The sequence below is a fragment of the Mastigoproctus giganteus genome, chromosome 4 (assembly GCF_048544385.1).
Source record: "Mastigoproctus giganteus isolate SK-2022 chromosome 4, ASM4854438v1, whole genome shotgun sequence".
Taxonomy (NCBI): Eukaryota; Metazoa; Arthropoda; class Arachnida; order Uropygi; family Thelyphonidae; genus Mastigoproctus; species Mastigoproctus giganteus.
Window position 1 is genome coordinate 149,139,887 of NC_143578.1, and position 14,649 is coordinate 149,154,535.

The 14,649-nt window shown below is 35.5% G+C and overlaps 1 protein-coding gene across 1 annotated transcript in view; it reads right to left on the minus strand.

The window, feature by feature from the left end:
- The window catches only part of LOC150087120 (twitchin-like), a 3,511,780-nt gene that overhangs the window by 1,789,110 nt on the left and 1,708,021 nt on the right, over positions 1–14,649 (minus strand). Inside the window, 1 exon segment of the mRNA XM_090372971.1 lies at positions 3,890–4,189. Within this exon segment, the coding sequence (XP_090229097.1) occupies positions 3,890–4,189 (300 nt within the window).

Sequence of the window (14,649 nt, forward strand, 5' to 3'; positions counted from 1 at the left end):
AGTCATGTCGTTATCATTTCCATATGTTTGTACATTTTCTTGCAGTTTTCTATCAAGAAATCTATTTAACGTTGTTTGCTTGCATTTTTGCTCATTTTGCATTTAATGAAAATTTCTTCTTTTAATTTTTAAATAAAAGAAATTACATAAATTTAAATTTATATATTTTTTCCCTTAGAAGGAACAGTAATAAATAAATAAATTAATCTAAATAGTAGAGATCAGTCATAAACGTACATGTATATATTATATGTATAATATATATATAAATGACAAAAAAAAATCCTGTACGTCATTCTCCAGAAGACTATATGATCATGCTACATCGACTGTACACGAACTAACTGTACACAGACTTCAAACTCACAATTCATAGAACAACCAGTTCTAGTGTTTAGCTCATGGTGAATCAAAATGCAGCATTCGCACACATCACAGTATATCTCATTTGTTGGATCTCTTTATCTTACACATTGTACTTTAGTAAGAAACGTTTAAGTTTCATTGTGAAATTTACATTTTTGTTTTTAAATAAATTTTTAAAGAAATCTATTAATTTTAAAGATTACTATTAATATATATTTTTAGTAGCAATGGGTAAAATAGATATTATTTCTCCCTCCCCTTTCATTATGCCATTGTTTCATAATATTAGGTGTATAAATTTAATGATTTTCTATATTGACATTTAGAAAAAAGTACCGGAACGTCATTACAGTGCGTTCCGGCCTGAATACACCACTGCCCCTATGTTATTTGAACTCTCAAGTGAGCTATTTTCAATATTACATCTATGCCAAATCAACGATACTAAAAGCTCTACAAATTTTAATGCATACGTTAAAGGACTACGTAGTAAAGTTATTAAAAAAAAAGTTAAGTTATTAAAATACATATGTAATTTTATCTTGTAAGCCACTTATAATATTGATACAAAGCTAATAAGAAACCTCCAAGTATCTCCTACGCCAATACTAAAACAATGGTGGAAAAATTCAAACATTCTTATCGAAAAACACAATGCTGGCAGAAGTTTACTGTGGTTTTTTAAGCAATTACAAGGACCAAATAAAGAACAAATACGCCAAATTAATCAGGGAATTGCAAAAAAAACACAAAAAAAAACTACACTGCTAATTTTAAATCAAAAATCAAATCAATAAATAAAGTTACACTTAACAGAACCTGAAAAATCATCTAGTTGATAGCCTTGTTAGCAGCATTAAAACCAATTATTATCCAAATAACAGATCCAAAAGGTGCACTTCATAAACTAATGAAATTTTAGGAGAAAGCCTATGATATTTGTGCAATTGCATCTTTACTACATGGTTTGTACAATAAAATGAACAAACTTTCATTCAAATGAAATGTACATGCAAAATTTCACTAAATAATATCATATATTGTTTGAATTGCACACAGTTTGAGGTGTTCTGTCTTAAAATTTAAATAGATCATAAACAATTGATTTCAGTTGGCATTTTACAAGCCTGCTGTTTTCAACTGCTAAGTGAGAATTCAAATAATGCATACTCTCTCTCCTCCCGAGAAACAAGAGGTAATAACTTAGATAACGAAAACAAATTAAATTTAGTTGCTATTATGGTATTTAATTTTTCTTTTCATTATCTCAAAAGATACCAACTGCAATTAACGATTTGTTTTCTTCGCAGTTTTTAATGCAGTATTTACCATAATAAAATGAATCCTAAATTTAGTTCAGAAGTTATGTGAATCTCAGAATAAAACAAGTAATTAATACTGATATATAGTAAATAATTCTTAAGCATTTAAATGTTGTATTTTGGTAAAAACAGATACTGCAAAATTATACGAAGATCGACAGAGTGTCAGACTCAGATGTTGTGACTTACGCCTATCATAAACAAAATACAGTGCACACTGCTTATTATGATGTTATGAAGTCCCAATTAAACATATGCTAATACACAGAAAAAAAAAAAATTGTAATCAGCACTTTGGTACATTATCGCTTTTTGTCTTTTCTTGCGGTTTATGCATATGCAACAAAAGTGATTACGATCATTACTATATTTACTACCACGCGAAATTAATAATATAGTTTATTAAGCTATTTGCCGATACTCATCATCAGACCATATTGTTGGGGGAACAGAAAATAGAAAGGATTACAAATTTGAACATATTACAATATTATAATTACAATTAATGTTACAATTACGATTAAAAATATATGATTCTAAAGTATATTAAGTTTAAATTGATGTTACATTTTTATGAAGAAGGCTTCTTTGAATTTACTTCTGTTGTACTGGCAGTCTTTCGAAAGGATTCTAGTGTTGTTGAAATCCCAATTGTCACCACACTGGAATGCATGGAGGGCTGTATTGGACTTTAGAACTTTTCCATATTGTACATCTTTTTTGTATTCTTTGATTCTGCAGTTTAGACATTTGTATAATTCTCCTATATATGTACCCCCACACCTACAATTTTATTTTATAGACATGACCTCTAGGATTGTAGAGGTTATTGGGCTGTTGTTTTAAGATCTGCTTGATGGAGACTGAACTCTTGAAAAAGGTAAAGATAAAAAATTTCCTGGATGACTGATGGTATGTATAGTATGCATATAGAGTTCTTCTGTCCCAGCTGGGTTGGGATTATGTGACAGTGTTGGAGGTGTCTTCTATGGCTTTGTTGATAACGTGTAAAGGAAATCTATTCTTCATGGCAAGCCTGGTTATTGTTCATAGTGCCTGTTGTAGATTATCTTCTTTACAAATTCTGTAAGCTCTTAGGATGAAGGCCTAAGGTTAGAATAATGTTTGGAGTGTCAGCAATCAATAGAAAACAGGCAGTCGAATGTTTCCATCTTTTTGATAAGGAAAAAAAAAAAAAAAAAACAGGAAAAGAAGTAGGCCCGGATGTTCGGAGGAATAGCTCGCATTCAACCCCCTCCAGACCACCAGAATCAGCATGCACATCAAACTTGATGTCCAGAGTATAAGATCAAAGGTCACTACAGGCTTCCACTACACAAGACCAGGAAATAAAACTTGGCACAATTTGATTGGCTATTAGACTTAATCCCTCACCTATAAATTAAATTCTGGGAACACCTCTTGCCTGTATGCACATCAGGTTTCTGGGAGCATCAGTAAAAGGATGCTGTCAACAGGAAAGAATTCTCCTTGTACTGACCTAAGATTTACCTAATTTAATATCTGGTTTCTATTTTAACAGCAATTTAATATACTTTAGAATCGTATATTTGTAATTGTAACATTAATTGTAATTATAATATTGTAATATATTCAAATTTGTAATCTTTTCTATTTTCTGTTCCCCCAACAGCATAGTCTGATGATGAGTATTGGTAAGATGCCTGAAACATCACCTTAATGTATAGTAGTTTAGGCAAATAGCTTAATAAACTATATTATTAATTTCAAGTGGTATATGAGTGGTATTAAATATAGTAATAACCTTAATGGAAAACAACCACGTAACATCCTTCCCTAACTATATCAGAAAGTGATTACATAACAACCGATTTGTTATGTAATCACATGAACTCCAACATGTTGCATGTCTATTTACTGCTGTTGCTTCATACAGTACTGTTGTGATATGATTGTGATTCATTACTGCACGAAAGAAACTACACTGCCTTTACTCCTGCCAATCTGACTGTTTATATATATATATATATTTTTTTCTTTTTAATGGTTTCTGTGGCAATGGAATTAGCACAATGTTATCAATTGGTTACTCTTATCAATTAAGTTGTGTCGCAAAGTGATTATAATAAGCAGCATCCACTGTATACAGAAATAAACTAAATAAGACATTGAAGGTAAGATAAAACCATAAAAACAAAAGTAACTAATATGCTTCTTACCATAAGGATCTTTAGCTACCACAGGCTTAATGGTCTCAAGGGGTTCTGATTCTCCTTCCTTATTAATTGCTTTTACTCGAAACATGTAACTTTTTCCAGGAGTCAAGCCAGAAATTTCCATTTCCGGAATATGAGTTTTACCCGCAGGGATCCAAAGACCAGTATCAGGATCTTGTTTTTCTATAACATAACCTTCAATGGGCTCTCCACCATCATCTTTTGGTTTATTCCACTTTAGTTTGCAACCATTCTTATGCACATCTGTAACATCTAATGGTCCGTCAGGTTTGGATGGCTTTGCTTAAATTTAAAAATGAAATGTAATCAGTAATTTCTTAAACACACACACACACACACACACACACACACACACACACACACACACACACACACACACACACACACACACACACACACACACACACACGCATGTAGCTTACGCACAGTGTGAAGTGTGTGAAACTAAGGAAAGTGGTGTTTTTGTACCTTCTATGGTTGATTCTTTATTTCATGCTTAATAGTGCATTGGAAACTAGGGCCATAATGAGCCTAGTCAAGATAAAGAAATAATATCAAAAAATATATCTGATGACTTCTAAACAGGTTACCACATCAAAAGAAGTAAATATATATTAAAAATATAAAAGGATAAATTTAAATACGTGTGTGTATAAATTAATGGGCTGTAAAAAGTTAAAAACATCATCAGACATACTGTTTCTGTCATCTAAAATCTGGATGAATGTAAATGGTTCAGCCAGGTTAATAAAAACAGTAAAACATGAATACAGTGTAATGGTAAAAACTGGACACTTCATAAAAATATGAATAATGGTTAAAATGGTTTCACAGTTCTCACACCTAGGTGGGTCATCTGCCCTCAGCAGGAAAAGGGTATGCCAGTTGACTGTGACCTATGCAGAGCCAAGAAAGTATTTCTTCCTCTTCTTGGACCCTGCACAGACTGGACTGCCGGAGCTTGATCACTGGATTAATCTGCTTTAGTTTCTTTGCAGCCTGTCCATGCCAAGAATCTTGTCGCCAATACATAAAAAATATATAGTTTATGTATTGTTTGCCTGTAACCTTTATAAGGGACTGACAGGCAAGAGTTACTCAAACGGCTTGCTGATTTTGCAGCATAATTAGCTAGATTGTTTCCCCTGATCCCAATGTGGCTTGGGATCCAGCAGAAGCAGATGTCATATTCAAGTTCAAAAAGGAAAAAAAAAAAAAAGCATCTGCTAAATCTGAGATAGGACTGGATGAGGATTATACTGCAGCACAGTTGATGAATCTGTGTATATCATACATCTTTTATATGATCCAAGTTTAGTTCTCTTGCAAGCAGCTCAGCAGTATATCTGCTACTTTCTCATGGAAGCTGGATGGACATTATTTTAGGTGGAAGAACAGCAGCTGATCCCACATTTGATTCTGGCTTTGAGCCATCCGAGCATACTGGCAGGAAGTCAAAATATTTCATTCAATGTACTGCTGGCTGGTAGACAGCCTGTGGTCTGGCAACCTTCTCTGAGATCTTGAGGGAGAAGTCACAAGTTAGAAGGGATCTGCATCAATTTGTTGCAAGACAATTGGTTGTACAACAGTTCAGTGCATGACAATTTGCTGTATGTGACAAACCAGTGCATGACAGTTCAGTGTACGTGACAGATTGGCGAATAACATTTCACTGTATTTGACAATTCAGTGTATTCAGTTTATCACACAGAGATCAGAAAATAACAAAAGTGAAGTAAAAGGTTTAGGAAATGAGAGAACTTAGAAAGGAGGAATGATGAAATATAGAAAAAAGAAATAATTTATTTTTTATCCACTTATTTTGTATAAAATGATTCACACTGATACTTCTCTTAGGCAGGTTGAAACATGAATATGTGACTATTTCAGCACGACTGTCCATATCATAACACTTTTAATGCAGATAAGGTTATTTATTATTATTATTATATTTTTGTTTCACATACCTACTTATTGAATTCTATGCTTTTTCCAGTAGCACATATTGGTTGAGGGTTGGGAAGCTAGAAGAAAATTATGGGCACAGAAACCAAGGGGATGGAACAGAAATGAAGGTTATCACTGTATTTCCTAAAAAATACAACTAGCCTACTTTCAATTAAAACTATTGTGTGGGTTGCAAACTGGATGTCAGAAGACGTGCATTACTCGGCCAATATCCATTAATGATCTTTACTTTTGGCCTTCGGAACAACTACCCACAATGTATCTCCTTAAAAAAATTACAACTTACAAAATTGAAAGTAAAGTGAGAACAAGGTTCTCTTGTATCCCAACCTTTAACCTGCCCATGGCAATTTTTTTTTAATAGGATCTCCCAAAAAAATTTAAGGTGTGTATTAAAAAACAAAAGGTAGATAGTACGATCTATCAAAAATATAAAATATGAAGAACATTATTGTGATCACCAATTTCACTATTTACAGCACAGCATGTTCAAAGTTTCGATTTTCTGTCTTGCACTGGCATACACTGAATGCTCTTACAAGAATTCACCAAATAATTGTAACCACCATTTTTCACCAAATTATCATGAGCTAAAGTGTCACATACAGCAAATTGTTATTCACCAAATTGTCTCAAATACTGAACTGACACACACTCAATTGTTGCATTCACTGAACTGTCAAGCACCAAACTGTCACATACAACAAATTTTCATGCATTGAACTGTTGTACAACAAACATTTGGTGTGAGAGTACATGTAAACAGGCGAAGTTTTATTGCCTCCAGCAAATAGAGAAGTTTTTGCTTTTTTATTGACTTAAACTGGCATATTAATTTATTTTTTAGAGTTGCTTTATATTCCTAGTAACAATACTTTAGTTTAAATTGAATTTAGATAGGGATTTTGTAGGTTATTACTTAGTATCGGTAAGGGTATCAAATCCACGTGTGGACAGGTTTTGCAGCTCAAGCAAACGAACGTTTTCAATTATACTTAGCCACTTTATTGACTTAATTGTTAGATTAAATTATTTTCTATAAGTAGCTTATAGATCTAGTCAAGCTCCATGCTTTATTTTGAATTTAGATTTGGAAAGTAAATAATATCTCGTGTCCATAGATTAACCATTCGTAACTTGCCGTCGTGGTTATACGATACGTGTGCTAGCATAAGGTTTAACGGAAAACTAGATAGCGAGTATAGTAGTATCAATTAATCAGTAAAATTTATTAATCTTATTAAATTTCATCGTCAATTGAATTGTAACTAAACAAATATTGAATTAACTAAATAAATATAGCGACCTAGTTATTACAAACGTAACATCATAAATTAATTCATATAAGTTGACAGGGGATAAGAAAGTCACATAATATAACTCGGAGATAATATTCGATACCGAAATACATATATATATAGTGTTATAAGTGCATTGGGATATAAGTTTAGGGTTATATTTTGTATTGGAATTTTACTGAACTTGAATAGAAATTATAACTCAGACCAGAGCAGCAAAGCAAAAGGCTCCAACTAGTGGAAGTACTGTGACTCAGGGAGAACTGAAGGGGACGGTTGTCCTCTGAATCACAGTCTATTGAAATGCACTGCTTGTTTGATGTTTGTGGAGCAATCAGGAATGGGACATGATATTGCCAAGGGGAATGTCTTTGTGTGTGTGCGATGTAAGGAGTACGAGGAAATCAGGTGCCAAGTCAACATTGTTATGGGCTTATATGAGAGCTTGAAGGACAGGGTGGATGCCCTAGAAGGATTTAAATTGAGAGGCCCATCAAGCTCTCAGCTGCCCACATCAATGCCAGAGCTTGCACTTGAACATCACACAACACTGCGGCAACCACCAAGGCAGAATGCACTGGTCCCAAAGGTACTAGTTGTTGGAAGTGACTCTATCGTCAGGGAAATGGGGAACATATTGTGCAAAAAGGGTAGATGGAACAGGACCAGGGTATGTCTACCAGGGAAAAAGGTTGATGACGTTGTAGGGCAGATATCATCCTTTAAGGGCATAAAGGGTGATATTGTTGTACACGTTGGCACTAATGATATTAAGAGTAGGAGACGGCAGAATTACTTAACAAGTACAAGACAATGCTGAAAAAAAAGCTGTGAGTTAGGGTTGAATTTGAAAGTATCTGCAATTCTTCCCAGACACAATAGGAGGGAGTATATGATGAGAGACTTCTCGATCAATTCAGCCTGGTAAAGATTGTGCAAGCCTCAAGGGGTAGATTTTTTTCTCAGCCTGGGCTGTGCTTGTTAACAGGAGAGAGTGCTTCTACAGGGATGGGATACACTTAAACACAAAGGGTGCAAGAATATTTGCTGATGCTATCGAGGCAGAGTTAGGTGGGTCGGAAAACTCTAGCTTGGGGGAATACACGGACTAATAGATTAACAGTAGCTGCTACCAGAGGTAAAAGTGATTCCTGCACTACTTCTATTGAAATGCAATTGAGCAGCAGCCTGAAAAGCAAGGCATTGGGAATTTCCAGGACTGCTGGGAGTCATAGTGGAAAAAGTAAATACATAGGCTGTGTTAGGGTAACAAAGAGTAGAAACAGGTGCATGTATACTTGCATGTACACCAATGCTAGGAGTATAGTTAATAAATTCAATGAGCTTGAAGTGCTAATCAAGACATCAAAGGCAGATATTGTTTGGATATCAGAGACATGATGTCACACAGACATAAACAGTGCGGAACTGGAATTTGGGGAATACAATGTGTACAGAAAGGACAGACAGGACAGGAAGGGAGGAGAGGTTATGCTGTTAGTTAAGAAACACATAAAATCTAAGGAAGTGCATCCAATTGATGTTGGTGAACAATGCAATGTTGAGTCTGTTTGGTGTGACATAAGCACTGGTAAAGGAAAAATGAGAGTAGGTGTGTGTTCTAGGCCTAATGAATCTGATGAGTATAATGAGCGCCAGTAAATTAGAGTGTCTTATAATGGGGGATTTTCATTTCTCGGATATTGACTGGAATTTGTGGGTTGGTCACTCACACACCAGCAAGGCTTTTGTGGATTTATTGGAAGATTTTTTCTATAGCAGCATGTTCGGGAAGCAACTAGATGGAGTAATACTCTTGATCTGATTATCAGTACTGATTCTTCATGCATAAAGAATCTGCAGATAAAGGAACCACTAGGTGGTAGTGATCACAGTGTGCTGAAGTGGAATTTACTCAAAGAGGTAATTACCATTAAGGGTAAAGGGAAGGGTTTTTGCTTTCATAAAGGTGACTACGGTGGTCTGGGACAGTATTTAAATTCTATACGGTGGAACCAACTGATAATGTTACGAACAGCAAATTCAAAATGGAAAGCATTCAAAGAATTTATCTTGGAAGCTACTAGGCTTTTCATACCAACAAAGAAATAGTGTTCAAGATTTAGGCCTAAATGGATGTCAGATGAACTAATTAGACATGTGACAGAGAAGAAAAATGAATATGATACATATAAATTAACATGTGACACAGAAGCCTATGATAGATAAAAGCTGGTCTGTAACCAAGTTACAAAGGAGGTTAGGCAGGCGAAGGTAGATTAAGAGAAATCTTTGGCAAAGGATGCAAAGAAAAACAGCAAAGAGTTCTTTACTTATGTAAACTCTAGAAGGAAAGGGATGAATCAGATTGGTCCATTTGATACCGATGGTTCAACTGTTGATGATCCTGCTCAAGTAGCTAACAAACTAAATGAATATTTTGCATCGACATTCACACATGAGGAGTTAAATTTAGAGTTTAGATGTAGTCTAGATGTGTGGAAGTTTGCCTTTAGCCAGTGGGGGTAGTTGGTTGGTGGAACAGACTTCCATCCTTTGTTGTGGAAGTTGTTAGCCTAAATAAATTTAAGACTGAGCTCGACAGGTATTTTAAACGAATGGCGGGGTGAAATGGGAGCGGTTTTCTTTTTTTTTTTGGCTGATGCTGCATAAGCTTGCTTTCTTGCGTCGTATGTCTCTACTAATCAGACTAGCTTATATCTACCATAGTCTTCTGTGTTACCTGATAATTTATACGTATCCCATGCATTTTGATTCTCTGCCAGTAATCTCATAAGTTCATCTCAGATCCATTTAGGCTAAACTCTAAACAGTATTTCTTAGTTGGGACAAAGAGCCTAGTAGATTCGAAGGTAATTTGCTGTTGGTAATATCATCAGTTCGTTATTTTGTATAGACTTTATAAACTGTGGAGACCACTCTAATCACCTTTACAAACAAGAACTCTTCCTTTTACCCCTGATGGCAGTTACTTCTCTGAATAAATTCCATGTCAGCACAATGTGATTACGGCCACCTAGTGGTTCATTTATCTGCAGATTCTTAATGCATGAAGAATCACTGCTGATAATGAGATCAAAAGCATTACTCCCTCTGGTTGTCTCATGAACATGCAGCTGTAGAATACAATCATCCCATAAGTCCACAAAAGCCTTGCTAGTGTGCGAGTGACCAATCTGGGAAGTTAAAATCCCCCATTATAAGACTATCTGATTTACTGCCCAACACCATTTCTCTGTACAGTTGTTCACTGTACTCATCAGATTCATTAGTCCTATAATGCATTCCTACTCTTAATTTTGGTTTTCCAGTGCTTATGTGACACCAAATTGATTCAACATTGCACTGTCCATCCATGTCAACTGGATTTAGTTCCTTAGATTTTGTGTGTTTCTTAACTAACAGCATAACCCTTCCTGCCTTCCTATCCTGTCTATCCTTTCTGTACAGATTGTACTCCTCAAATTCCAATTCTGCTTTTCTTATATCTGTGTGACACCACATCTCCGATATCACAACAATATCTGCCTTTGATATCTACTACTCAAATTTATCAAATTTATTAACTAAACTCCCAGCATTGCTGTACATGCAACTATCCATGCATCTGTTCTCTTAATTACTCAAATACGGCCTATGTATTTACTTGTTTCATGATGACTCCCAGCAGTTTTAGAAATCTCCAGTACCTTTCTCTTCATGCTGCTGCTCATTCAAATACAAGCAGTGCAAGAATCACTTCACCTCTGCCTGTGGCTACTGTTAATCTATTAGTCTGTGAATCCCCACAAGCTAGCAGTTATTCATCCCACCTAACACTGCCTCGATAGCATCAGCAAATATTCTTGCACCCTTTCTGTTTAAGTGTATTCCATCCCTGCAGAAGCAGTCTCTCCAAGGCCGAATTGATTGACAAGATTGTCATATACTCCCTCCTATCGTGTCTGGTCAGAATTGCAGACACTTTCAAATTTAACCCTAACTCACAACTGTTTTTCAACATTGATCTGTACTTGTTAAGTAAGTCCACAGATCTCCTTCTGAGGACTTACTTACTTATTTAATAAAACATCACAAATGTACATTCTGAGTCTGAGCAAATACCATATAAGGGAAGCATTAACCATTCTTTATAGGACTTTGCACAAACAGCTTGTCAGAAAAAAAAAAAACGATGGGATAATAGTTACTTGGATTTCTAAGATCTTTCCCTGGTTTTGGGAAGGCAAGAACGATTACTGTTCTCCTGGAATCTGGATATTCTTTGCCAAGAAGGATTCTATTAATTAAATCTAGATGATCCATAGTTTGTTGAAAAGTGGTTTATCATTTCACTCAGATGGCATTTAGTCACAAGCTTGCTTGTGAGAGAACAAGTGCTATGCTTAACTCTTCCTGTGTAAAGAGTTTGTTAAATGGTTCAAACCCTTTTGATGAGAAGTTCAATAAATGTTTCTTGCTCTTCTGTTTTAGGGCCATGAACTCTGGGGGAATGATATTATTGCAGAGATTTTTGCAAATGTTTCTCCTAGAGTATTAACAACTGCAGTTGGATCTGCAATTTGACATCCATTGCTTTTTAGGCTCACTGTAAGCCATGGTGGATAATTTCCCTTAATTTAGGAATCTGATCCCTGACTACTATTGAGCTTGTGTCTGCACTGTCCCACAGGGTACTAGGTCTACTGAGATCTCCTAATAACAACAAGATCATCAAAGGTCTGTCTGGAAGATGTTGATCCCAGGTTGTAAATATAGCAAACAAATTGTTAAAGGAAACCAAATAAAATTGGCCCCAGGTGCTCATATCTGGTGAGTATGGGCTTGGCACATCCAGGGTCTTGAGCTGGATATTAACATTCTTCTCTTTCTTGGTGATTCCTCTCTCTCTCTCTCTCTCTCTCTCTCTCTCTCTCTCTCTCTCTCTCTCTCACACACAGGGTAACTCGGGAATTTTTTTTGGCTGGTGCAGCATAAGCCTCAGGCTTCCTTGCACCATGTGGCAAATAATAATAATAATAATAATAAAGAGGCAAATGGCAATTGGCTCTATGGTGGTTATAAGGGGGATTACTTGGAAAGGGTATGATTGAACCAAGATGTTACTGAATAACCTTCTTCATTCTTTACATGTGCCTCCTGCAAATAAAAGCACCTTAGCTTGTGCCTATGAAGGAAGGCCTTACTGTCATCAATATTCCATCGGAATCTGTGGAAATTCCATTTTTATTATTTGGACTTAATGGAGCCATCAGATGGCTTCCAAAATGATGAAGGCTTAGTTTCATCAGTCTTCAATTTATCTTTTTGATGTGAAACATCCTTGGGGCACCTCAACTGAGCAAATCTGATCTGTCATGAAAAATGTGATGCAGAAATGATATCATCTGCAGCTTCCACCAGAGACAAAATATCGTAACTTGTATTGTTGCAATCGTACTTGTATGCAGTGGCAGCTCATGACTGATGTATGGGGGTGCTGCTTCTTAAAGTTACATTAAATTGCCTTGGTTATAAGACATACAGACATAGACAGTAATGTGGAACTGTTATTAAAAATTATTAAAAAGATTAATGAAAATAGTTGTTTTGCCATGAACCTTAGGCTATGGTTGGGCCTGGATGCTTCTTGCCTCTGTTTAATACATGTATTAAATAAAGCAATTATTTTTATTTATTATTATTTTTTTTTTGATTATTGGAAATAGACGATGAGTATACTATTTGTGGGACCTGTTAATAAAAATATTCATTGCGTTGCATTGTACTTCACAAAATTTCATATAACTCTGTCGACTGTATATTTTGATTTAAAAAGCTGGGGGTTCTGCAGTTCATTCCATCAAGCCGCCCCTGCTTGTATGATTGCAACAATACCAGTATTTGTAATCAAACATTGTAACACGTATTGTTATAGTCATCATCATTCATTTTAAATCCACTGCAGGATGAAGGCCTCTCCAGCAGCTTTCCAGTTCCTTCTGTTTTGTGCAATGGCATTCCATTTACTACCCACAAACTCATGAATTTCATCTATCCATCTCCGCCTTTGTCTTCCAGGTTTTCTTCTAGCTCCTCTTGGGTACCATTCTGTTATTTTCTTAGTCCATCTGTCATCATGTCTTCAAGTTATGTCCTGCCCAAGACCATTTTAGTTCTTTAGTTTTGATAAGAATGTCCTTTACATGAGTTTGCTGCCTAATCCATGTGTTTCTCTTCTTAACAGTCTGACACTTCTAACAGTCTGATTCCCAATATAATTTGTTCCATTCTTTGCTGTGTAGTTCTCAGCTTCTCTTCCATTCTTTTGTGAGTGCCCAAGTTCACTTCCATAAGTCATGGTGGGGAGTATACATTGGTTCATTATTTTACATTTCAGACAGATTGGAATATTGCTCCTCAGTATGTGACTATATTTCCTGAATGCTATCCATCCAAAATTTATTCTTCTCTTGACTTCCAGCCATTTATCATTATTACAGCTAATGACTTGTCGCAGATAAGTATATGACTCCACCTTTTCCATTACTGCTCCTTCGATCATTATATCCCTTTCTGTGGCATACTTGTTCATCATTACTTTTGTTTTAGTGATATTCATCTTTAGTTCAAAATCCTTACTAACCCTTCATAACTGATTAAGATTTTCCTATAATTCTTTGGGATCGTGGCTTATGACCACAAGTTAATCTACAAATTGTAAATGGTTTAGATACTCTCCATTCACATTGACTCCTTTCTGCAACCAGTCTAATCTTCTGAAAACTTCCTCAAAGGCAGCAGTAAACAACTTCGGAGATATTGTGTCTCCTTGTCGAACTCCTTTCTCAATTTTAAATTTGCTACTGTCTTTTTCTAGTCTAATAAAGGAGGTAGCATTCTCATATATTTTCTTCAAAATCATGGGGTATGCCTTGTCTTTCCAGTGCTTGACATATTGCATTATGCTGTATGGAGTCAAATGCCTTTTCATAATCCACAAATGCCAGGCATAAGGGTGTTTTAAATTCATTTGCTTTCTCCATTAGCTGTGATATTATGTGAAGGTGATCCATAGTTGAGAATCCTGTCCTAAAGCCAGCTTGCTCTTTTGGTTGATTCTCATCAAGTATTCCTTCTAATCTGTTAGTAATGACCCTTGTGAAGAACTTGTAGATGTGGGATAACAAGCTAATTGGTCTATAATTTCCAATTTCTGATTTATCTCCTTTCTTATGCAGCAAAACTATGATTGCATTATTCCACTCATTAGACATCATACCTTTTCTAATGCATTTTGTGAAGAGTCTTGCCAGTTTTTGTGTCACGTCTCTTCCTCCCAATTTTAACAACTCTGCAGTAACTTCATCTTCCCCCAGGGCTTTCTGATTCTTCATTTTCTTCAATGCATGTTCTACCACATCAGGATTTTTTTTTTTTTTTTTTTGTAGTAGTTATTGGCGCATCGGCTTC